At 41.2% G+C, this 27,381-nt stretch overlaps 1 protein-coding gene across 4 annotated transcripts in view; it reads left to right on the top strand.

Moving 5' to 3' along the window:
- Positions 1–27,381, top strand: part of ripor2 (RHO family interacting cell polarization regulator 2) — a 65,912-nt gene that overhangs the window by 25,107 nt on the left and 13,424 nt on the right. For all 4 annotated transcript variants that reach the window (XM_051391389.1, XM_051391388.1, XM_051391391.1 and 1 more), the window contains exons 2-6: positions 16,315–16,435; positions 19,747–19,902; positions 20,277–20,355; positions 21,179–21,202; positions 21,686–21,739. In XM_051391389.1, the coding sequence (XP_051247349.1) occupies positions 16,315–16,435; positions 19,747–19,902; positions 20,277–20,355; positions 21,179–21,202; positions 21,686–21,739 (434 nt within the window). The remainder of the gene's footprint in view (positions 1–16,314; positions 16,436–19,746; positions 19,903–20,276; positions 20,356–21,178; positions 21,203–21,685; positions 21,740–27,381) is intronic.

The raw sequence follows: 27,381 nt of genomic DNA, 5'->3' as shown, positions 1-27,381 counted from the left end.
CTTTATGGGTGCTGGGAATTTCTGGTGTTAAGAAGGTGGGTTGTGGTTGTTACACTGGGGTTAAGTGCTATGTAGAGGGAGGGGCAGAGACAGGGAGTGGAGGGTTGACTGGGACAGTGGAGACGACCAGCTGGAAGGGATGAGCACTGGAGGTGGGAGGTGATATCTCTGGGGAGTGGGAACTGAGATGGGAACAGACGAAGAAGAGATGAAGAACTTAAAAGCGTCTATGATCAGTATTTGTATAGGATATATAAAATGACAGTGTGCCAGCGTGAGACGGGTCACTCTTAGTGACGAACCTACAGAGAATTATCACCCTCAGAGCTTTAAAGCAAGGTTCAGCTCATTGTTTAGCTGTCCAGCCTGCAACTTTACTGTTATGGTTCACTGATCTTGTAGCTTTGTTCATCAATACAGCTCTAAAAACTCCAAGTATGCTACTTGCTCAGCACCAAACCTCAAACAGACACAGTTAGCGACTGGCTGGTGAACACAGTGGAGCTTTTAGCTGCTAAAGAGCCAGATATTTCCGTGAGGAGTTGATGGAGACCAAACATAGTGACCCCTCTTAACTTTTGCCAAAACTAATAACATTCCCATCAGCCTCAGCTGTACAATATGTTTAATTCTAACTAGCGAATGTTAGCATTATACCACTGATGTTAATCTAAGGTTTAAACCAAAAACTAAACATTGTAAACATTATAGATTACCTGATAAACACCAGCTTGTTAAGCATTGTCATTGTTACCACGTTACCACGGCAACCATAGCATTTAAGCTCAGTATCCCACAGCCTCACAGAGCTGCTAGGACGGCTGTAAACCCTTGTCTTGTTGTCCTAGGTGTGAGATAGGCCCAGTTGACAGTCGTCTTCCTTCTTCCTGTGTATGAGTGAGCGTAGTGTACAGCATTAGCATTAGTAACATTAGTCTGCAGAATAATTAGCTAGAGGGTTGAGCTGTCCTGAGAGACAGCAGAGCTTTGTGGGTCGATGGCTAAAGAAGTGCTGCTTTACCACAATCAAGAAAAAAAAAAACATAATGGCTTAGAGAACTGATGTGAATGAGAGTGAGGAAAGTGCAGCCTACATCTAGGCCACTGGCGGTTACATGTTTATCATGTGAATGTCAGCATATGGAGACAGCACACATACACATACTGTAGGTGTGTACTGTAATGTGTTTGTGTGTGTTTTTTCTCTGCCGACCGCACGAGTAAGAGGCAGTGATGTATGAAAAATGATAACCGGAACAATTTATGTGCTGCTAATGGACTAATGAGTGTCCAGCTTTAAGCGTGTGGGGGTGTGTGCGAGGCATCCATTGACAGGAATGGTTGCCTTCTTACCCTTTTCCATCTTTTATTATTATTTTTTGCCTTCCTCGCTTCCTCTATAACCCTCTGTGTCCTACTCCAGTCCCTTCCCATCTGTCCACCCCCCCTTTCTCCACTCTCCTCCATACAGAGAATTTATGGAAGGGGGGTTTGAACCCGTCCTCACCCTCTCTCCTGTTGTCTCCGAGCAGATCAGCATTCTTGGTGTGTGTGTGTGTGTGTGTGTGTGTGTGTGTGTGTGTGTGTGAGTGTGTGTGTGTGATGGAGGTGTGTCCCCATTAATCCTCTCCTCCAACTGTGTGGCCAGGCTACGAGGGGACACACATGCACCACATGGCACATGCTCCACACCAGGCGTTATGTGCGACACATGATATTTGACATACTGAGACACACACACACACACATACGCACGCACCTCTGGCCGGAGCAGCTGGGAGCAGCATTATGATTGCCATAAGCGTTTTAGGGTCTTAAGCTGATAATCTGTCTGTTTTGGTATTTTGTACGCTTCCTCTGCAGCGTCCAACAGCTGGAGGAGACACTATTGGTTCATGTCTGTGTGTCATGATGGTTTTATGGCTTTGTTTGCCAGCATGAGAACAACACGCAGACACAATTTTGGTGTGTGACACATCCAGGGTCAGCAGTCGTGACAGGTTACTTCAGTTACTCGTAAAAAAAGTTGTACACGTGTTGTCAAAATTGTGATGGATCTCTCAGCAACAATCACTGCTGCACTTTTCTTTCCAGCCTCCCACATCCTCTGTCTCCTGCTTGTTTAGTTATCTCTGTTGCCTCTCGCTGTTCCTCGTCGCTGTTTGTGCAGATTTTGTTTTTGACTTTTCATCTCACTCAGTATACAGAGCGCTGGATTTCAGGCCTGTGATCACATTTAGTCCCAGACACATTTAAACTTTCTGAGCAAAGACAATTGTCACTTTTGTGATTGGTTTCTTCTATCACAAAGTCATGTTTTCCGAGGCACTGGAAAGTGGCTGTTCCCATTACCCAGCTGCCTCAGGGTGGCCATGACACACAGCTGTGTGATGACAGATGAATGACAGCGCTCTTTCGTCCTGTGGCAAGTCGTTGCTGGTGATCAATCTTTGAACTCCTGCAATAATATATGTCCTTAAAGCTTGTAGCTGCCTGATGTGATGATCTGAGTACCATCTTAACCCAAAAATGTCACATTTGCTGCGGTAAAATCTAATAGATAGGGTCAGAGCTAAATTGATTAGTCAATTGAGAGAAAATGAGTCTACCTAAGTAATTGATTAATCGTCTAAAAGGGGCACTGAACTACATATGTGGGCCAGGTAAGGGAGTTTGAACAATGTGGGCATTTACCATAAATTCATGGACTACCCTTAAAGTTATTTAATGCAGAACATTTGTAGGTTGCAGATTCTCTAATGTGAATATTAGGAGCTTTTTCCTGTCCGACCTCTTCTGAAATTTGTAGACAACACCTTGGGCTCTAGGAAATTGCAAGGGCATTTGGCAATTTAAAAAGATAATCAACTTTCTAATTGATAATGATAATCATTAACTGCAGCCCCAAATGTGTTACTGCAGGATGGCCTGGGATCACTAAATGTCAGAGTGAAAGATGGATTCTTTTATCCGTGTTGTAAAAGGAAAAGGTCAACCTAAATTAAAATTCAATTGTGAAATGGTATTAGGCCTTGTAGATCCATCTCCATTTAGATATGAAATGATAGATAAGATGTAGATATGATGTATAATTTGCTTGACTTGATTATGTTGCACACGATTCATCTGAGCCCTAATTATACTGTAGGTGCAGAGTTTTGTGTGATCATTATTGTCTGAAATGATAAATCACACTTTTAAGTGATTCAGCTGCATGTCCCTGTAAGCACTTATGCTTAATGGCAGCCGCCTACATACACATATCAAAGAAATAAATAACATTCAATATTATGGACCCGCAGGTTAAAGCACAAGGCTATAGCACGTGGGGAACATTGTGTGTGTTTTTTAGTGGCTCTTGACCTTTTTTGCCTGTCCTCTCCTCTCTCTCCATCTCATCTTCCCTTCCTTCCTCGTGTGTGTGTGTGTGTGTGTGTGTGTGTGTGTGTGTGTGTGTGTGTGTGTGTGTGTGTGTGTGTGTGTGTGTGTGTGTGTGTGTGTGTGTGTGTGTGTGTGTGTGTGTGTGTGTGTGTGTGTGTGGACAGTGTATCAGTGTCTGTATAAATGCTTATCTGCAGCATCATCCACAGGATGTACGGGCTTGCTTGTTCTCCCCATCAGTGATCATCTGAATCATGCTTGTTTCTGTCATTGTTTTTCTCCCACTCTGTGTCTCTGCTGTCGCCATTTGTGTCTGTTTTTGTTTTTTTTATCACTTCAGACTGTGCCCATGTGTGTGTGCAAATTTAATGTATAGAGCTGTTTGATTTCCAGTGTAATGCTTCACAAATGGCCATGGTAGCAGAGCTTCAAAATGCACTTCATATCTCATCAGAGCCCCGCTCCCTGCTGAGTCTTTACCCCAAACAGCATGATAATCTCCATACTTAGTTGAAATATTTAACTGTGAAAGCACAGTTTAGGGAGAGGAGGAACAATTGTCCCCTCTGGTGTTTTTCTTTGCCAGGATGAACCCGTTTCAGGAACATATGGTAGTGTCTTCTTGTGTCACTTTCCTTTCTTGCTTCAACCTTTCTCCTGCCGTGTGATTTTCTTTTTTCTCAGCCGTTCAGTAAATTTTTATTCTGCTGTTAACATTATGGTAATGGTTTAGTCAAGGCTGCGGGAAGAATGAGTGGGACAGAAATCCACCGTGACTTCTGTTTGTAAATGACACCCACAGTGTTTAATGCATTGTTGGTGAGGGAGAGTGTGCCATAGAAGCACACGCTCCCTCACCAGCAATATGACCAGAAAGCATTAGGAACAAAAGACATGAGGACGTGGATATAGGCCATAGTACATTTGTTTGGCTACTGTTGTAGAAGTATCATACAATTGTAGCGTAAAATTGTTGTTTTCCGGTGCAATTTTTCATACATTTTGTCCCCTTTAAACCATTTGAATGTCTCAAAAATAAACAGCCATGTCTTTATTTCTAAAAATCTTGGCCCATGGTTTAGTTATTACTTACGGGGTTTAGAGGAAAATAATCGCACACTCGTAGCCATGATGCAAAAAAATCTAGCAATTTCAGAAAGATTTTCAGGGTATTGTCAGTATGTTAGTCATTAGCTGTGTCTCGAAACCCAGGAGCACACCTCTCAGTCCTCGCACCTTCCCAGTCGAATTGTTACAATAGCTGGCTGGTTTTCCCATGGTCAGCTAATTCACACACAGTTGTACAACACTCTGAGCTCGTATTATCACAGTAGCAGCTATCGGTGAAAAGAATGTTGTCTTTCGCTGCTAAAAATAACAAATGGAGTTGAAATAACCGGTAAAATCCTGTTTGTATGGTAACTGCATTCCAGCGCTGCAGCATAGGTGGTCACGTTCAATCAGAGTTGCACATGACAGACAAATGAAAGAAGTAGAGCAAGTGAGAAACTGGTTCTCATGCTGGCACAAATGCAAGGGGGGATACTAATACTGTCAGTCAGACATGTATCAGAGGAATATGCATGGCACATTGTGAAGAGATGGGAGAAGAGAGAGAGAGGGGGTTGGGATAAGAGGAGATTCTTTCTGTCTCTAACAGTTAGAAATAGCTATTGGTGACGTTTGATGCATTTCAGGGCTCATTTTCTTGTTTTCTAGTTAATTTTCTACATAGGCAATGTAGAAAATTAGTGTGGCTGGAAGATGTCTGATTGAGGAAAATGTTTGTGCTCTTACTGTGCTGATAATGTTATTCATATCACGTATATAAGGCGCAGATTAATAGTTTTAACTTGTTCTCTTGGCGACAACAAGGTGGTTAAAAATGTCAAGTCTGTCTTACTTCTGATCACTGCTGACTGTGGTCACAGGTTGCCCTCGCCTTTGAGCCACTAGCCGCAAGCAGAAGTGAGAAGCAGGCAACAGACGTCTGTTAACCTCACTTATTTCTAACTGCACACCCTATGATGTATTTCATTGTCAAACCTGTAGTCTTAAGACAACCGACGCTGACTTAAGTCACTTTGCACACAGGCTTGGTATAACTTTATTTCCACATATGCAGTAGTACTCCCCAACACCTGCGAACAGACAAGAGTTCTCTTCTAAGTTGCTCTTGAAGTAGAGGCAGACAGACAGCTGGATGAACTAACCTTCACAAATATGACTGCGAGTCTGTGAGACTTTCAAAAAGTTTAGGTGGGCTCCACCTCCAGCCCTTGATGGTTCGTACAAGCTCAGCAAAGGCTTTTCTAGAAGTGGGATCCACGTCTCCTGGAAATCCCTGCAGCCAAAAAAAACCGCATGCTGCGTTCTGGTGTCACTGTCTGGTTTCAGTTAGTCAGGTCTACATGTTTTAAAATATGAACTGAAATCCAGACATCAGTGCATTTGATTGACAGCCTGTGTTTGATACTGCTGTGTGATATGTTTTATTTGCTCTATTGTTTGTTTATAATCCCTCCAAAGCAGTATTGATACTGAGTGGATCATCCAGGTTGACATGGCGTCCGTGCAGCAGTATCAGAGTTGCTGATGATGATGTCATAGCACTACTTCACTTTGCTGCAGCGTTAAATGACTTTGTTGTCAGTGTGTGGACGCTCGAGTCAGCAAGAAAGACATCTTGTGCTTGTGCATTAAGCTCCTGTTTTTTTAGCTGCTTCTGCTTTCCAATGTAATGTCTAATAATGTATTAAATGTCATAAAAATAATCTTTGAGTCCATTAATCTGGATTGTGCGTTTACTGGTGTGGTTTACTGTTCTCACAAGTGATTACATGCTGCTCTCCACTTCTGAAATGTCAGCAGCAGCTGCCTAAATTCAGTCCAGACACGCCTCAGTTAATCTGATCATCTGTACATTTAAATGCCACTCTGTGTCCTGGCCTCAATTTTTCCTGCATGCACTGCCCCACAAGGACACTGATGACCTATATATTAGAATTTGAGTGACTATAATCGCAATATAACAATATATGGGGACATTTGATATACTTACACTCACGCTGGGTTGTAAAGAGCCTTTGAGAATTGGGGATATGTCACAGAGGTGGATTTAAACAAGCTTTGGTTCTTGTTAAATACGGTGGCTCAAAGGAAAAATATAACAGTAAAGAGAAACAGGATCAGATCAGGCCATCACTGGCCTAAAATACTCATCTGCCCTCTAAAACCCAGAACTGAAAATTAGATTTCAGTCAGTCAGATTATATATTTGCGTGTGTGTGTGTGTGTGTGTATTTCTGCAGCTTGTTGGCAACATTTCTGACCTGTCTCGACTTTCATGTGACGGAGCTGGCATTGGCCTCCTTTCTCACACACACACACACACACACACACACACACACACACACACACACACACACACACACACACACACACACACACACACACACACACACACACACACACAGACAGCACAGACTCTGTTTGATTCCCACACTTTGGCACTCGCACAACCGTCACGTCCCCTCTGCAACCGCATCAGATGACTGAAGTGCCCATCAGCTGATTCTGGTTAATATTATTTATAGAGCCTCCACCAGTTTAATGTTGACCTGATAAAGCTCTGGTTGTTATTTTTTTAGTAAATCATTCGCCATGGATGGATGTCTGAGACCCGAAAAGCTGGATTATTTGGGTCAGGATTTCATGCAGCTTGATTTTTCTGGTCAGAGAAAGTCTTGAAACACGGGGTGAAGCATAATTGAATAAAAAAACAACCCATGTGTCAACCTGAGTAAACCACTGAGATACCATTTTAGTTAGTGAGCTTTAGAGGTACTGATAGGTGGATTATGTTAACTTTGAGAAAGACAGACTATCTGTCTCCCCCTGTTCAGTCTTTATGCTAAACTAAGCTAACCGACCGCTGGCTGTAGTTTCATAACCGTATGTAAGTAGTATCGATCTTCTCATCTAAGTTTTGGCAAGGAAGCAAATCAAACTCCTTTTTTGGCTTAAAAACCTCTCTCTAGGTAAATCTACACATCTTCGAATATAGCAGTCTGTGTGTGAGAGTCTTCATTTCTTGTTTTTGTCAAACATAAGCGTTCACCACCACTGTGGCCGTTAAGAATGACTATTATAAAGAGGTGTTGTTCACGTCTGTAGAGATGACTATTGACCAAGCTATTGATTCTCTTTGTACCAGAGATGTTGTCGCTGCATACCTGCATCACACAGGATGTGTTGAAATTTCTGTGCTGCACATTGTTTCTTTTGTGTGTTTTGTCTGTGCGATGGGATCACTGGAGCCTCAAGCTGGTGACTCTTTGTCTTTAGTCACAGTGTAAGAATGTTATTTATCATCCTATAGGTGATGGAAAAGAGGTGACTACAGCCATAACAGGGTCTCAGTTCTCAGGTTCAAAGCGTTTGTTGAATTACTGAATGACAACCAGGTCAAGTGATTTACAGCATCTTCGTCTCTGTCTGTCTGTCTGTCTGTCTGTCTGTCTGTCTGTCTGTCTGTCTGTGTGTGTGTGTGTGTGTGTGTGTGTGTGTGTGTGTGTGTGTGTGTGTGTGTGTGTGTGTGTGTGTGTGTGTGTGTGTGTGTGTGTGTGTGTGTGTGTGTGTGTGTGTGTGTGTGTGTGTGTGTGTGTGTGTGTGTGTGTGTGAAAATGCTGGTAACCAGAGGGAAATATAGTTTACAGCTACTTTTATTTGTTTTAAGCAAAAATTAACATAAACCTTCAACCTGCAATAACTGATTTTTTTGGGCCATTTAGGGCCAGCAAAACAAGCCGTAAACACGGCATGTGACATTTTATTTATTATCTTTTAAGCTGATATAGTGAATTGTTTACAGGTCAAGCAGATACGGGCCAACATTAGGATTCATTTGGTGTTGTTTTTGTGTCCAACTGATGAGTGTACATTCCATGTTCACTCTCCTTTTTAGCTGTTTTTTGGTCCCCACTAACTACTGAAGGAAATGTGTCTGCGTCTTTAGCTGCTAAATGATCCGCTATGTTCACCACCTACTCTCTACATGTGTCTGTTTGCAGTGCTGAGCTGGTAGTGTTCAGTGAATTATTACAGCTTTATCATTGGGGAAAAAAAGTTGCCTGATACGGCTGAAAACAGCGCTGATGAGTGAACAAAAAACAAAATGAGCTGAAGGATGTTAAAAAGTTAATTAAACTGAGGGGATGTGCAGAGTTGGGTGATAATTGTATGTGGGTTTCTCACTACAGGCTTCCATACAGTCATTTAATCCATTGTGATAATACCAGCTTTAATCTCACCTAATATATACATCAAACTTTCTCCAGGTATGTTCTCCTTTTCAGTCAAAGTGTTTTCTGTCAGTGAGTCGTCACAGAGAGAACTGAGCTGACTGTTCTGTGAATCATCCTTATTATAAAAGGTGTTTATTCGGCACCTCACAAGGAGATATTGGCATGTTTCTCCTCAGCACTATCATCCTAAACCCTCCCACCATCCTCCCTTTCCCTTTTTCGTTTCTTGCCCTTTTAGCACCTTTGAGAAGCTTTTTAGTGAAGATGAATAAGCTTTCCTTCCTCAGGAGAAACTTGCACTTTTCCTCGGCACTGAAAATAATGAGACTCCCACTTCCTGAAGTCATAGCAATAATGGCCAAATCCTGAATTCAGTTAAGAAGCAATATCATGATCTTTCTGCTGTATGGTGCTGTTCAATCACATTTGCATGTGCACAGCTCTGGTGTCACCTTTCATAAACATAACTGTGCTTGTTATTTATATGCCTGTGTGTGTTCTGCAGGCAGATTTGTCAGTGTCACACACTTAGCCTGCAGGGAATTTGGGATTTTAAACATGTTCTTTGCAAAATGGTCAACAGGTTAATAAGACATGTGATGAAAGTGGGATTAAAACATGCTGCCTTTCATCTCAAAATTAATCTTATGCACTTCATGCATGCATGGAATAAGATCTGAAAGAGTTTAAGGGAACTTTTAATTTTCATGCACTCTTTCTGTAGTAGTAGCGTGCTAAGTAGACCAAAGTGAAGCTGCCTTAGTTTCGGTTTGTCTGCGGTTGAGAGGCTCATAACAAAATGAAGCGCTTCAGTAAAACTATATCAAGCTCTGTCAGGTTTCTGGCACTCTTGATTTAAATTCAGGATTACGGAAAAAGAGAAAGACGGGAAGAAATAATCGTGTGTGTTTTGGCTGAGGGACGTCAGCCTGCAGCCAGTTTTATCCCAGTTTGGAGCTGCACCAGCAGTTACCCTCCTCACTGAACCAGTTCACACAAACATAGACTCAGTGTAGCACGAGGTATAAATGAGCAGCTTTCAGGCACACGCTTGTAACCAGCAGGGTGTGTTGGAACATGTTAGTCAATTTCCAGTCAAATGTAGACAGTATATCATCACTGTAATCTCTGGGATTTGTTCTGTTTCAACCACAGCCTTATTTGTTAGTATTTTGTAACTAGACTATCTTTTTATACACTTTCTCCTGTCAAATCTCATCATCTCCTGGCTGCTTTATTCTTTAATTTCTGCCTATTTTTATCTGCACTTCCTGCCATATTAAATACAAAGAAGTAAAATTAGAAAGGAAGGGACAATAAAAAGCTGCTTAACGAGGCTTTTGATGACGTTGTGGACGCATTTAAAGCAGCGTCTGTAAAAGATCTGAATATAAAAAAACGCTTTTTCCAAGTGAAGGTTTGATGCTTTAAAAGCCTCGGCCCTGTAACACGAGGGTGTGTGTCCTACTTTTTGGCAGTTGGCTCATAACCGTTGTTTTATGTAACACACTTCATCCCATTTTGTCTGCTGTTGCCATGGTGAGGCTAATTTATACCGGCATTAAGAATTAGGCTCCTGTTGTTAACATGAACTGCGGGCTGAGGCTGTGTTTCCTTTTTTTACACATAAATACACACTCATGCACACACACTGGAGGAGGATTATTCAAGAGTTAAGTGTGTGTGTACGTGTGTGTGTGTACGTGTGTGTGTGTGTGTGTGTGTGTGTGTGTGTACGTGTGTGTGTGTGTGTGTGTGTGTGTGTACGTGTGCGTGCGTGCAGCTGTTTGGGAGTTTGGGAGAGAGACTGCGGTCTAAAACAGGAGATTGAAGTGGGCACTGTGTGTGTGTGTGTGTGTGTGTGTGTGTGTGTGTGTGTGTGTGTGTGTGTGTGTGTGTGTGTGTGTGTGTGTGTGTGTGTGTGTGTGTGTGTGTGTGTGTGTGTGTGTGTGTGTGTGTGTGTGTGTGTGTGTGTGTGTGTGTGTGTGTTCTGTGCAGCAGACAAAAGCACAGAATGATTGATGTGATTATTGGTGTGAAGAATTTAGGGATGCAGCAGTGTTTGTTTACGAACACTGAACATGCAAAATATTACAGCCATAATCCTGATATTGAGTTTCAGCCTGTTTTGCATATTTTCATTGTCTAAAAATTCTTCTCTAACTTGTCTGTTTTCCCTCATCTTCATCTCCTCTTTCGTAAGGAAGAAACGTTCTTCCAGATAATAGAAATGAATAAGAACTTAATGTATGGCTTTTACTTTGGCTCACCTCATCAATATTATTCATGGAAAGAGAAAAGGTTTCCAACATTATTTACAATCAATATGTATTTGCATCAAAAGCTAACAATAGAAAGTCATGATGAGAGTGGGAAGAAGAGAGTGGGGAGAACAGAAAAAAACAACAACAGAAATAAATGAAGAAGAAAGTGAGTCAGGCTGCCATTTCAGAGAAAATGGGAGGTGACCTCGTGGGAGAAATGAAAAATCAATTCAAATGTCTGAGTCACCTGCAAACAAACCCCCAAAGAAAGTGTGAAGTTCTGTGCTGGTGCTGTTTTGTGTCCACTGTCTTCAGAGGACACTTCATTTAAGTACCCCTCCAAAGTTGCTTTCCAATTTCTGTATTACAGTTCTTAATTTTTAATTCTTTAATATGCAGCTGTCAGCCAGCACAATACTTTCTCCTGCTCTGTTCACAATGTCTGCGGGAGAAATCTAAAACCAGTAACAGTAAACTTGCAAGTTGATTAGCCTGCAAGCTGTAGTGTTAGCCTGACTACTCCCGTCAGTCACATGACCCTCACCTTGCAGGTCGTAGCGGTCCGTCAAGAGGTTTCTGCTCGTCCAGTTAGTGTTGGTCTATTTTAGCCCAGAACAATGGCTAGATTCCTCCTTTCCTTCTTCCTTTCCTTTATCCTGTCCTACCTTAAGACACACTCTCTCATTCGCTTATCCAGTCTCCCACAGCTCTCACAAACACACACACCTACACACACCTACACACACCTCACACACACACACACACACACACACACACACACACACACACACACACACACACACACACACACACACACACACACACACACAGGGGTGGGACTAATGCATTAATGCACATGGACCTTGGAGAGCTAACAACAAATTGAGATTACATCAGGTGTCCTGCTCTCTCATGCCAGTCCCTTTTCACTGTGTGTGTCTGTGTGTCTGTGTAAGTGTGTCTGTGTGTCTGTGTCCAAGCCTCAGCTCAGCATACTGATCAATCTAATGCTCACATATTCCACAAAGAAACACACTCATACACCTCGTCGAGGGCATTTAAGGCTGTTAGCGTGAGAGCGCCAGAGAAGAAAGACCAGTGAATGGACTGACTGGCAGCTGTATTCAACAGGGGTAACGGCTGGCACCAAACCAGAACACACTGCGAGTTGGCATTGTTGATCCGTCCTGAAAGCCTCTTTAGACGAGATGAGCGGTGACACTAAGAGGTGCAGAGGAAAGGTTTTTATGATTCAGTGGTTGAACTCAGCTCTTTGTGAAGGTGTGTGTGTGTGTGTGTGTGTGTGTGTGTGTGTGTGTGTGTGTGTGTGTGTGTGTGTGTGTGTGTGTGTGTGTGTGTGTGTGTGTGTGTGTGTGTGTGTGTGTGTGTGTGTGTGTGTGTGTGTGTGTGTGTGTGTGTGTGTGTGTGTGTGTGTGTGTGTGTGTCTTTTATATGTGGGGAACATTGATTCAAATGAGTTTGTTTTGTTGGAGCTTGCTGAGGCTGGGAAAGGTTTTGGAAAAATCCAGAAGCCTGGAGTGTGAACATTCAGCAATACCACTCATGACACAATATTTTCTGCAAAAACACATCAATAGAGTAAAGATGGGCTATATGACTTATATTTTTATATATATATATATGAATAAATGGCAAATATTTTACTCTAAAACCCATAATATTTTTAAAAAATCACTAATGGAATATATATTTAATGTAGAGCTGCAACCAACAATTATTAGCTGATTCATCTTTTTGTCTATAAAATGTCAGAAAATAGTCTGACCTGTCTAAAACCCAAATATATTCAGTTTGCTATCATATATGACGACAAAAAGTAGCAAATCCTCACATTTGAACAGAGAAACAGAGAATGTTTGACATTTTTTCTTGTAAAATTCAATTAATCATCAGACTAAAACAATCAGCTGATGTTAAAACACAGGTTTTGGCTTCATTACTGACGGAGAAAAGAGGTGAGATAATTATCTTTTTATAATGTGCCACATTTATCCAGCAGTGGGTGGGTGAGTCCCTGATAAATGAATGTAGGACAATCACTGAGTTAGTTTCATACAGTCAGTATGATACTTTAGTGAGTATACTGTAACTCTGAGGTACATATGAGGCTATTTTCCAGTTTAATTAGTGTCAGTCCTATTATTTCTACTTGTATTCTCTGATGACACTAAGTCGTACTCTGTGTTAGTCCCTCTGGTCCTCATCACAAGCAAGAACTACCTGCTTGTACTTTTTGGGAACGTCAGGGTATCGAAGAGACTTGAAACTGAACAGCTCATACCATCTGGTGTCATTGTGTTTTAGTTTTCAAGTGTCCACATCTTCTCAACCTTCATCATTTTGCTTCGTCTAAAGCTACAGGAAATGTTCGGGAAAAGGCTGAAGTGCAGGGAACAGTGCCCAGCTTGTTCTGTGATCACCCAGAAAGCATTCGGTAACAAAATGTACCATCACCCGCCACCCACTGCTCTTCTTTTAGGAGAGTGAGTCAGAAAGTCAGAGAGACAAACATGGAACGGCAGAAAACTGCTGTTGAGCACCAACATACTTCAGAGCATTAGGGCAAAATGCTGCCAACTATGGTTAAGGGGATAATGATATTACTGATTAATGAATAATATCATGGTAATATGATCATATAAATTTAAATTTCCTATAGTCCAAATGAACAATTCTGAGCAAGTTGTGACTAAAAACCATGCACTATTAGTCCATAGCTAGCCGTGCTACGGTGCAGCCTCTGCAGCTGTGATACAGTTGTGATATTGTTTTAAACATATTGCCTGGCGCTAGCTGTGGTTAGCTTACAATTCAAAACTAAATCCAAAGAATCTTGTTTATAATTTCATGGGCATAATACCAGCCTGTAGAACCAAACAAGATATATTTTCGGCTGCATCCAACCAATCGAACCGGGCCATGCTGTTCCAAGCCATCCATCCAGCCAGTGGTCCCGATGATTCATTTACTGAGTCACAGCCATCAGAGTCCTCAAGTGAGCTAGCGGCTATTAATAGCCTGAACAGTATCAGTCTCACCGGCCTATTGTCCCCCCTAACGCATAACAAGGCTCTAGTCTTTCCTCGAGCCCCGTGCCGGGTCTTTGTGAGGCTGTCTGTCACACAGGCCAAAGGAGGGGCTATCAGGTTGCTCAATCGCTTGTAGCACTGAGGTGTGTGTGTGCGTGTGTGTGTGCGTGTGTGTGTTTGGTATTAGGAAACAAGCCACACAGAAGTAGCCTGTCCTCTGGAGACAGAAAGACAGATGGATCAGTGAAAAAAAACAAAAAAAAACAGTACATACCAACACGGGGCCCCACAAACAGAGTGACATGCATCGCCAGAAAAAAAAAAAGCAGTGTTTTGCTCGTCACTTCGTTTGCCAAAGTTGTTTAACTGGTAACGCTGCGGGACGGTTTATCTCGTTTGTGTGAGGAAGAGGAGCAGACACGGAGCTGAATACTGCGGCTTCACAGGCTGATTCCTCTGCTTGTTAGTGGAGTTTAATTTGATTTGACAAATATGTCTCTCTCCTGCAGGCCTTTTCTGTGTTCACCATAGTTTTCCTCCAGCTCAGTTAGGAAGTGATACAAATTAAAAAGACAGAAATTAGTCTTCTACCTCCTCACTACAGTATTTTCATTAACATTGAGGACAGCATGTTGAGTTTCTCAGGATTTCCATCTGTGTATTTAACTATTTGGGTTGGGTAGTTTTGGTGGATTTGGTGTGCACATAGTATGTGTAAATGTGTGGCAGTAGACTAAATCTGTGTTTCCATTTTACATACAATCTTTATGTATACCATTATAACAACGCACAAACTATACATTAAGTTTATAGTATTGAGTTAGGACATTGTGTAAGCGTTTGTTGAGTGTTGATGCGGACCAGATTCAAGCCCTCATATTGGCAAATGCATCTTGCTGAAGTGTATCTTCTCCAGCTGTTCAGCAGCTGACACTGAACCTCGGAGCTGCACGTGGACTGGGGGTTGTTACCAAAATGAGGATTTCACTTCATGGAGTTATACAGTACTGATATTATTTCATTTCTCTTTGTGGTTAAAGAACAAACTTGACAAAAACTGGGGAGAAATGAGGAAAATATTTTGATTTAGAGCCGCACCGATCAGACTTTTTATTTTGCAGTAACTTTTGGTGACGTCTGTACCTCACTGCATGAAACTCAATGGAATCTTTTTTATTTAAGTTGACAAGAGGCCAGAGATTGCTGTGGCACTTAAGACAGAGTTGGCAGCCTGTCGTGACTCAGTGAATGTAATGTTGATGAAAATAACCCCCTGTAGTGTTGATAGGTCATGTCTGTGCAATACCTGATCTGCTTTATAACTTCAGTATCGGCGCCAGTACTGCAGCATAGTGGTGCATCCCCGCTGTCTGTCATTAAGCCCTTTTAAAGATTCACTGAACTGCCCTTTAAGTTTAAATGCCAACCCTCTGCCATTAGCACCACAATCTGGACAAAATCATGCTAGTTGAAGCTGTGATTCAGAGATCCCTCTGGGCACTTCATCTCTGCTACATCATTATCCGACAGCTATACGTGAACATTTCTCTGCCTATTTTCAGCTTGTTCCCTAAGTGCCCACGTAAGTCATTCCACATCTCCAGCTTGAAAAAGGTCTGAAGGTCTCAAATCTGACAGGCTGCTGCTGCTAAATATACACACAGTGATAAAAAGATGTCTTAACTAATAGGAGAAGCTGATTAGATAACTCAGCCAGTGGATGGTCTGGATTGGTTTTCTTGGAATGTATTACACATAAATTAGATATCTAGAAGGCAAATGTGGCCTTTAAAGCAGATCTGTGGTCAAATCCCTAAAGTATGTTGTAGCTTCTGCTTGTACCTCATTTGTGGCTTTTAAACAGCTGTCAGTCTGATGAATTGCATTTTTAGAGTTTACCTTTTAGTTTAAGTAGGAAGTATGCAAAGTGCGCACCGCACTTAAAGGAAAGTGACAAGAGTCGTGTTTTGTGACACCTGCCTGAGGAAGGAAAACATGAAACAGTAACAGTTAAGGTATGTTTGCAGTTTCGTAGTGACAGGTAGGCCAGAGGAGTCGAGACATGTTAGCGCAGGCTCCGAATGCTGCTTGTCCACATTGCACGTGGCAAGCTTCACCAACAGCGATTGTATTGTTATACAATGCTCTATGGACTCCAGTTAACCTTTCTGTTGGTGTGGTTTGGGTGTTAATTGAGGTCAAAAACATGTTTTCGTTGCATCTGTGATGTATTCCTGAACCCTGATACACTTGGTGTCCAAATATGGACAGTGGATTTGTATGTAATCTATTTGTATTGTCTTTTTTTTCCAGGTGTGTCGTCCCGTGTCCCGGAGATCATGGCGGCCAGCACCCACTCCCCCGGAGGACCCAACGGTATAATACGGAGTCAATCCTTCGCCGGCTTCAGCACTCTACAGGAGCGTCGCTCTCGGTGAGCACAAATCTTTAAACTGTTAATGTATGGTCAGCTGATGTCACTCATTCCTGAAATGACAATTGAGGTCGATATGTGATGGAACAAATGTATTGTAAAGCAAATTAATCTTCCACCACCAACTTTAAAGTATCCTCAGAAACAGTATTGATTTGGATGTGAAGCTCTTTCACAATAACTATTTTACTAATATGTCAACATTTAATGATGGCTATCAAATTAATAGTTAACATCCGTTCAGGCATTAAAGAGTTGTTTTATCATTATAGTAACCTTAAAGGGGTATTGCACTGATTCAGTATTATTTTCTTGCCACTTTGGTTTTTAGAAATCAGAAATCCATCACTGTAACCGGACCTAGATTAAACACATCACACACACAGAAATAAGGAATTTACTGACTCTGGAATCTGGTGCCAACCTTCATGGTATTCAGCGAGCCACAGCAAGTCTCAAGATCCCAGAGAGGAGCCGAATTCTTAAGGAGTGATCAGCACACTGTTGTATAACCCAACAGCTAATTCCGTTTTCTGATACTTGTTTCATTCATAGCCGGAAGTTGAGAAGTTGGAGATTGATAAGAGTTTTTCTCAAAACTATCTGTGTTCGTCCCTCGTTGACTCATCCGTGACGGCTCTCACTCCATCGTCACAAGACGAAGCCCTCTCACATCCCAGAAATATCTCTTTACGATCTCAGACTTTCAGATGTTGACGCCTGGTCCTCCTCAGCAGCCCTGGTCCTGCTGAGAGAACCTATTTGAAGATGTCGTTCCCTCCTCTTTTCTCTCTGCTCAGACAGTGAATGGGGTAATTGGTTGGAATGACTCGGGTGTGTGGGCGACTGACAGCGACTGACAAGTTACCATTCTGATAATGAGCGAGGTGGAAAGCTACAGAGATGTGGCTTCTGAGGCCACTGGATTCTGTTAGCGTCTGTGTGTGTTATCGAGCAAGCACCATGTGTGTACCCATGTGCATGTTTTGTATGCATTTACGCATGCATGCATGCATACTGCAGACTTGTGTGTGTGTGTGTGTGTGAGTTAGTATCTATGTATATGTGTTTCTGTGTGTGTGTCCCTGCCAGGAGAACTTTCTACACTACAGCTTGCGTGACCCCAAGGCTACATAGCGCTCTCATTCAGGGCTGCCCTACATTTATGGCAGCTTAGCTTATTTTATGCTGCGTTCCCCTGCACGCAGGAAGACGTGGCACGTTCCAACTTATCGAGCGCTGGAATTGGTTGTCGCAATGTCCCTGAGATGACTCTGGGATTGTTTCGTTAAGTCTTGGGGAAATGTCGTTTTTCAGCTAAATCTGTAAGGGTTTTAAAAGCTGAGCGTTAACATAGATACTAAGCTTAGATGTGGTGCTGAAATCATTAATGAAGTTCTCAATCAACAATTTTGATCATCTATGAATCGTTTTTTATTAATGTATCAGGTAAAAATGCTTCTTAAATATTAAGATGCTGTTTTTCTCTTTTCTCTTTTAATTTGATAATACATTAAATAGTTTTTGAGTTTTGCACTGTTGATCAGACAAGACAAGCTATTAAAATACTTTACCTTGTTGTGATTGTATTTTTTTTCTGACTGATCACTCATTCTGAAAATAATTGACAGATCAATCGATATTGAATATAATCTTTAGTTGCAGTCCTGTTCAGACTTCAGACATCAGATCAGTGTGTGGGTACATGGTTTCCACATTTGTAGAGCTGTAACAATTAGTCAGTTAATCAATTAGCTGGTCAACAGAAACTTAATCAATCTATCTAATCTAAAAATAAACAATTTTGATAATGGATTAATTGTTAAGGTCCTTTTTCAACCAGAAATACCATTTTATATTTGATGGTTTCAGGTTCTCAAATGGGAGAATTTGCTGCTAAATAATGACCAAATAAGACATAGGTCATGTTTTCTGATGTTTTCTAGTCCACACAATTAATTAATGAATCTAAAAAATAATCAGAAGATTTATTTTTAATGAAAATAATTGTTAGTTTCAGCCGTACCCTTTTTGTACACATGATACCCTTAAAAGGAGCCTGTGTCACTGACTTTCATACAAATATATCCACTAATGAGCTCTGTTTAACTCTATCCACATTCCCCCCCTTGAGTCAGTCACATTGTTGTTGTTCAACTGCTGGAGGACTGTGGGGAAGAGGGTGAAGAACACTTGAATGTCATTGATTGCCGGGAGTGTGTTTGTGCCTGAGTGAGTGTGTGTGTGTGTTTGTAAGTTCACTCCAGCAGAAGACAAATGGCAGCCTTACTCAGGTCAAACACAAAAACTGGGGGGTGGGAAGCACATGTTTGCATGTGTTCACAGATATGTGTGCGTACTTGTGATTTAGCACACCCCTGTGATTGATGAAGAGGTTCACCGCTGAAGTTATACTGTGAGTTTCTGTGTGTGTGCCCGTGCTTGACAGGTTTTTGCTGACGGTACGTGGATTATATGTAGGTGAAATGTCTCAGTCCTGTGTGACTGAGTTATCTTGGTGTGAACAGACACGATGAGTCCTCTCCATCCGACAAATGAGACAAATTCATGCTGAGACTGGCCCAAGGGCTTGTTGGGCAGGTTGCTGTAAAATAATAAAATATGGGACTTAATCTTGTGTCTTTGTTCCTCTGAAACAGGGATTTTTTAAAGTCTGACCACCCCCTCAAACACAATTAAGACTCAAAGACCCTAAATCCCAATTTGATTTGGGGAATAATCATGCTCTGAGCTTTGGAGATACAGTTTTACATCATTTTAGGGGCTTTGGGGGATGGAAACAGGAAGTGTAATGTTGCCATGGAGTCAGTTAGTTAGCTGTGGGCTCCAACATGAACCCCTTTGTATTTGCCTGTATTTTTTGGCACCCATTGAAAGTATGCTGAATTAGCTACAATTAGCTATTAGCAGTTTTCAGTGTACTTATGGTTGTACAGACAACTATCACTGAATCACTTTGAGCCTGAGAAAATCTTCAGTTATAAGGAGCGTCCTGTTTTCTGTGATTTTTAAGCGGATCTGTGGATGTTAATTTGTGATGGAGACCGAGAAATACAAGTCACACTGCATCTAAAAATATGTATCATGTTTGTATGTTCAGATTTGACTGAGTTTTAGTACTCAGTAGATGAGGATTGTATTCCTATATTCTGCTGTTGTTATGAAAAGCAATCTCAATGTGTTTTCCAAGTTTAAAAAATGTTCATCACACTGCACAGACAACCCGCTTACACAAGACCCTCTATTGTACTCACTAATGTGTGTGTGTGTGTCTGTGTGTGTTTGTGTAGGTGTAACTCCTTCATGGGGAACTCAGCGGTACAGAAGAAGCCTCAGTCCAAGCCAAAGAAGCCCCACCTGTCAGGACACAAAGGAGGCAGCAGCTCCAGAGAGCCGCAGCCCAAAAGACTGGAGGAGGTTTACACTGCACTCAAACAAGGCCTGGAGTGAGTAACCCATACACTGATGTACACTTACTGTATACACACACTTCACTCTGTCAAGCAATGACAAACTTCTTCCTCCTCAAAACATAAACTGATCAAATGTTCCAGAGTAATCATTTAATAATTTCAGACCATAAATGTTAGTAATCTTTTCCTTTTTAATGTGTATAACCACCCATGTTCTGCTGCATGTATTTACATAACTGCACAAATGTTTATGTACCAATGTGTCTACAGCTGTCATTATATACATATTATTGTCTTGTGGTGTGCTTGCATTGCTGAATGCTATTACTTTACTGTCCCTCACAGAGATTTATCTTTTCAAATTTCTATAAAACCTGAGTTTTTTTTCTTCCTTTTTTGTCCCGTAGTGAATATCTTGAAGTTCATCAAACAGAGCTGGACAAACTCATGTCTCTGATGAAGGACATGAAGAGGAACTCTCGCCTGGTGAGAGGCTGCACATCAGTTTATCCCTGCGACCTGTCTCACCCACATCTAACAAAGGAATAGATTTACATTTTAGGACGTACACTTACTTGCTTTCTTTCCAAGACTGAGTTGAGAAGGTTGATAACTCTCTTGTGTCCATACTGTAAATATGAATTTACAACCAGGAGACCGTTAGCTTAGTTTATCAGAAATATTGGAAACGAGGGGAAATAACTGGCCTGACTCTGTTCAAAGGTATGAGGTATCTGCCTACCAGCACCTCTAAAGATTTTATTACCTTGTTTTATTACCAGAGCCAAGCTGTTTCCCCCTGTTTGCTATAATGGATGCAATGCTAATCACTAAGCTAACCTTCTGCTGACTCCAGTTAAATATTTAGTGTACATGCATGAAAGTGGAATAGATCTTCTAATCTAGCAAGAAAGCAAATAAGTATATTTCCCAAAATGAGACTATTATTTTGAAGAATTATACACTGTTGCTTATGTCTCACAAATATCTGTGTATGAAAGCAGCAAGAGCGAAAATTTGCACATTATGTTTAATTTTTTATTTTAATGATAATACATCACACACAATAATAATACATCAACTTTATCGTCACAAATTCCCACACGGTAAACACATTTTGATTTGTGACAATACACACAGTCACACACACTTACTATACGCAGAGTTAAGGCTGCTACTGAAAGAGGCGTATAATAGGATCTTCCTTTTGATGCCACAACTACAGTCTGCTTTGCATTACTTAAGCAGACTCAGCTGTACTGTCTTTCTGTACTAACTGTGTGATTGCATGTGTGTTTTCTCTCTCCAGGGAGTGCTGTACGATCTTGACAAGGTGAGCTGATGGAGGGGAGGGTCTACTGTAACAACTGCTCCGAGTTTGATGTGTCTTTGATGTTAAAAAAAAAAAAAAAAAAAAAAGACTTGGAGGGAGAAACAGCTAAAGGCAGAAAAATGGAGGGAGAAATGAGTGCAGGAATAATGCAGGAAAAAGGATGAAGAAGAGAAATGTGTGATTGGACAGGAGATGACAGCTTGAGAGGGATAAGCTGTGAGATATTTCCATATAAAGACAACATACCATTTAGCTAAACGTTTTGCCAACTTGTGACATATACGGTATTCAAAACAATATGCAACCGAGAGCTGAATAATTGTTCATTAATGATCACAAATGTCACTTTTTTGTAGGCTCAGGTTTGCAAACTGTGCCTCATTATATCCTGTAGTATAGACATACAAATCACTATGTTTACAGCTTTCAACCACATATATGTAATATACAGTGAATTATTGTGCTGTCTCTGTCTTCCTGCAGCAAATCAAAACCATTGAGAGATACATGAGACGTCTGGAGTTTCACATGAGCAAGGTAGGAACTGCTGTGATGGACTGATATCATTGTCAATATCCATAAAATATCTCTTCTGAGTCTTTATTTTCTGCTTTCCTGTGTTTCGCTTGGAAAGTATCCATTAAGTGGTGCTGAAGATTTCACAACTTAAGTCTTTCTCCACATCTGTGGCATTCACACAGTCACAATTGCACCACAATGCTGGCGCGTACAGTATTTCCACCTCTTTTAGAGCAATAGTTACTGGAATATATTGTTGCATATTTGCTTTCTTGTAGAGAATTTCATGCAGGAATTAATACTACTCTCATATCTGTCCGTAATGTACAATCTGTACAAACGTACAGTGTAAAAACGACTATTTCTTGTGCAGACAGAGCTAACTACCAGCACACAAGGCGATTAGCTTAGCATAAAGACAATAAAGACAAGTTAATGGGGGGGGGACATCTAACCAGGCTTTATCCAAAAGTAAAAAAAAAAAACAGCACTCCTGAAGCTTTTTTTGGGTGCAGATTAAACAAACAAAATTAAAAATATTAAATTTAGCACATTTTGTTACCTTTGCATAGAGCCAGGCTAGCTTTTCCCCACTGTTTACAGTCTGGATGCTAAGCTAAGCTAAGCTAACCAGCTGCTCACGTTTCTAGAATTTTCTTACTTCCTGCTGGTTTCATGTTGACGTTACGAGTAAAATGGAAGTGTTAAGCTGGAGATATGCTTGCTTTTTAACCCCTTTTCCGCATTCATTACTGAGGCTCCAATGGGACGCGGGATACACGAGGCGGCCATCGTGCGAACGCGTCTTTAAAAGCAACTATATCTCCAGCCTGAGTCCACGCTCCACTGACTTTGTCAAGCTGGCTTCAGGCAGGATTTTTGCTGCCAGGCGATATTCTGCTCTCCTCTGGTTCATGTGTGGACGTATTAGGGATGTTTCCAGCTGTTCTAATGCCAAGAGGGAAACTTTTTTCTTTCATCCCTCCTTTGTAGCCTCCTGCCTGGTTGCCAGTTGGGGACATTAATCCCCTGCAAGGTTGTGCAGCTCTGTGACTTTTCTTCCACATCCCCTTCTGTAGTCCTGTAATGGTCTCCCTCGCTGTGCGTCAAATCAGACGCGACAGCAGGCGATCAAAATACACACCCCCAAACAACTGCGCAGCTATAAAGGTAACCATGGTTACCTGAGCCTTTTGAAGTCCTAAGGAGCACAGAGGAGTCATCTATTGGCTGACCTTAACCCCCTTATGTTCCCATGCATCCGGACGGACAACAACGAAAACAAACACATGTAAAGAACAATATGACAGACGACATAGAGCGAGTCCTTGGACAGATTTATAGCTCACAAGTGTTTCTGAAGGGTGAAAGCAACGGAAAATCTGGGTCAGGGCAGTTACTAGGCTACAGTGAGGAGCGATTGACAGTGATTGAAAGGTCTGATGAGGATGAAAATAGGTGAGGTTGTCTTAGAAACTCTGGAAATTCATATGCGTGCATACTCCACTTTGACTTTGGTTACAAAGAAAGAACACGAGCAGATTGGGTGCTTGTTCTGTCTTGTGAGGTTGTCACAGGATGCAGTTAAAACAAACACACTCTCGAAGCCTTTCTACTTAACATCCAACACGAAGCTCTTCTGTTCTTTCAGGCTCTGTGCAAAAAATAGATTTGAATGCACTTGTAAATATTTGAGAGAGTGACTGATTTATCTCGTCAGGCAGGTAAAAAGCCTCAAGAGTCAAAGCGTGACTAAAAAGTAAGTTAAATCTTGCACTCTTTGTGCTCTTTCTAAATATACACCAGTGCTCCCCTCGCTAAACCCTCGTCTTTTCATTCACCGTCTGGCTTTGTGCGGGTTATTGGCTGGTGATAAAATAGTTTAAATAAATTCTCAAGCCTTTGTATTGAGATGTGAGTTTTTCCCCTGGTGTTTCTCTGTAACAAACTGTATTTGATTTGACTGCAAGAAGTAGTCCTGTAGTGTAGCACGTGTCCTGAATTTTTTTCAGGACATACAGAAGTATGATTATTCTTTTCAAGTGAATTGTAATTTAGTTATAAATTGAAAGAGGAAATGCGTACTGGATTCACAAACAAAACCAATGCCAGTTCAAAGTTGACTAGCAGCCTTGAATGCCCCCCTGCCTGCCCCGTAACAGCTATTGGCTTTACACACACACACACACACACACACACACACACACACACACACACACACACACACACACACACACTCTCACAGGACAGGTCCATTCTCCAAACCTCAGCATCAGCAGATAGCTATTGAGTAAGATCAATTGTTTAGTGTCCAGCTAAGAGAATCGGCCAACCACAAAAGGATTGAGGTCAGGAAATTAAATCTCACGCACGCACACATACACAAAGAGCTGGTCTCATCCTTAAATAAAGAGTGGCTCCAGTTGTGAACTGATGCTGTGATATTTGTAGGTTGATGATTAGCCTTTGACAGAGCTCGAATTCGGTTTTGTAGAAATTGATTACTGAATAAACAGAGTTGTCAGGTCCGTCATTTACTTTCAGACAGATACGCATATTGTATATCTATCAGTTAGAAAGATTGACAGATAGACAGATAAATCCGTGCATGTCAGTCAATAAGTTACAAATGTCAAAATAGGTTTGAAGTCATTTAGAATCGTCGAACTCCGAAATATCAACATCAGTATCGGGCCTTAGAAACACAGTGTGTCGTTCTCTTAAAACCACACCCACTAGTGGGGAAAACGATCTGCGCCACAATATGCAACCGAAGGCTGAAATGCTAAAACATTTTCCCCCATTCTTCCTTCTTCTGTATCCACTTTTGTCTTCTTCAAGGTTCAGTTTTTCAGTTTGGCAGCTCATAACAACTTGGTTCTGGGTTCATCATCATTGCCTTTCCGGTGTGGGCGGGACTTAAATGAGCTCTCTCTCCATTGGCTGGGTGATAATGTTTTGAGGGATTTGTGAACATTAGCATTATAAAAGCACACTAGCCTAGCCATGTATAAAAGATGAAAGAGGAAGTACATGGAGGAGGAGGAACCACCTTCACCTTGATATTTATCCATTAGCACCATCAGACAGACTGATGAGTACTCAGAAATGAAAATGGCTAACTCAGTAGAACAACATGCAGGAAAAAAGGCAGCAATGAACTCCTGTGTGAAGGACACCTAGAATACAGGTATTAACATTCATTTACACACATTTATTATCATATCAGGTACAGAAATGAATAGTAAATGATCAGTCTGTATTTTATATACAAGAACAAAAGCAGCACAGAACTTTACCTCATCTCATCTTCAGTTATATATTGAGTTCTATTCAGCAGCTGTGAGCTACAGTAAGTGTGTACATGTTTGTCAGTGTTTGTGCTCAGGCACAGGCGTGTCTCTTTGTGCAGGACAGCTGCCGTGAGGGATGACTTAACAATCATCCATCAGCAAGTTGTTAGAGTGTGTGTGTGTGTGCATGTGTGTGTGACTCACATCAGCCCAGTCTTTTGTTCCTGTTCTTGCTGCTGGCTGACTGCAGATGTCCCAGCTGTAATTGGCACACATGAAGGAAGCAGGTGGCACAATACAACCCCTATGATGTCCTGCATGGGATAGGGTCTGTGATGTGTGTGTGTGTGTGTGTGTGTGTGTGTGTGTGTGTGTGTGTGTGTGTGGTGTGTGTTGGCTACTAGTTTCAGCAGGGCATCATTAAAGAGATGAGCGATAGAGATTTAAGGTGAGAAGAGTGTCTGCCAGGCGCGTCCTCCTCCCCCAAGAGAGATAGAAATTGTGCGTTTGTGTGGTAACCATGTGCCAAATTCAATCCAGAATGAGTGTGAATACTTTGCATGTGATTATTTTTAATATAGGGCCTTTTTACGTTCCCTTCTTCCCTTGAATGCTAATCTTGCCACAAACACACACACACACACGCACCCACAGATCCCCAGAGAGAGGCATGTGTGTTTGATGCTGTTTGATGTGGCCCGCCTGTTTTAATCTGCTTATAATCACTCGCCCCCCTGGCACAAAGTGTGTGTATGTGTGTTTGGATATATATGTGTGTGTGCACCATTGTCCTACAATGTGGGATAATGGCCGTAACTTTAAGAGGATTCCTGCCATATCCTCAAGATTCTCCTCTCATATTTAAAATCCCACAGTTTAAAGACAGATGTACTGTAGTTACAGAGACAATCCTTTAAAACTCCCAGTGAAAAACCACCACTTTTACATCTGACTACTCTGTCAAACCATCAAACAAGTATTTATTATTTGGTATTTCTACAAGGATTAGCTTGGGAGGGAGTTAAGAACACAAAAAATAAGCGCTAAAATGGATTTTTCACCCATGATAGATGTGAACACAATATTATCCTCACCATGGGCATAATTGATTTCCCAATAAAGATTTTCCCATAATCCCCTACTGGGTCTCTGAGCCATTCAGGTTTTGTCATCCTACTTAGCTGTAATTAATACAGGGACCCTGTGTCCAATAGAGGACTGGACTTAGAATACATTTACATTTACTATCTCTTCACATCTGGTAAGAGTTAATTAAGAAGGTTAGACGGGTTTTAGTTTTTTTTGGCTTCAGCGAAATGGATATTTAAATGAGCACATTGGTGTCATATTTTGACCCAGAAATCCATTATTTGTGTTAGGGAGGTTATGAATATAACGTTGTACATAGATCCAGGCTTTGTCTTAGTGATGGTAAGTTTTGTTATTTTCATTATCCATTAATCTGTCAATTTATTTTCTTGATTGTTTAATCATCTCGTCTATAAAATATAAAAACAGTAAAAAAAAAAAGTCCTTTACAAGTCCTAGAAGTCTTCAGGCTGTTCTCTGAATCCCAAACTCACAAATATTCTGATTATTATCATGAAAACCAGAAAATATGGACATTTAAAAAGCTGTGTTTTTTGGTATTTTGCCTATAACATTACTGAACCCATTAACTTAAACTATTTCAACTGTTTTCAATTTTCTAATTAATACAAAATAAATACAAAAACCCAGAAATACAAAATGAAGCAAGGATTAAATACAGGAAGTGTATGCCAGATAAAAGCGTATTTGTGTGTTGGTGTGTTTCTAGCTAGTGAGACCATTGTCTTTCTCTGTTGCCCAGGCCTCTCCTCTGTTCAGTACTGCTGGTGTGTGTTTATCTCACATTTGATCCATTTGCCCACGTTGAGGTTTCTGCTTTTTCTTTGTTTGTGTTTTGCCTTATACGTTTCTTCTTTTTCTGGGGTGAAATGTGCCCGAGGCGCAGCAATATGCTGATGGCCAACCGATGGAGTGGAGCTTGGCTGACCTTCAAAAGGACATTTCCTTGTAGGCAGCAAGGGGCTATTGTAATTGGGGACAGAAAAATAGCTTAATTAGCTGATAATGGTATGATTGCTGCCTGGGAAGAATGATGGCTATTCATCAGCCCCAGTTTGTGAAGGCCCAATTTTACTACAGTGGCACATAATTTCCTCAAAATGAATGACTTATTGTAGTTGTCTACTCATTTATGTGAGCACAATATTGTAGTATTTCTTCACTTAATCGGTGCAAAAGTTCACTTGGATGAATGCGTCTTTTCTTTTGAATTCAGCTCAGCCTCCACTGCTCATGTGTTGCCTTGTTTTCTTGTAA

Source organism: Dicentrarchus labrax, unplaced genomic scaffold, assembly GCF_905237075.1.
Source record: "Dicentrarchus labrax unplaced genomic scaffold, dlabrax2021, whole genome shotgun sequence".
In the NCBI taxonomy this organism is placed as follows: domain Eukaryota; kingdom Metazoa; phylum Chordata; class Actinopteri; family Moronidae; genus Dicentrarchus; species Dicentrarchus labrax.
Note: the sequence above shows the minus strand (reverse complement) of the source record. Positions and strands in the feature narration are given on the sequence as shown.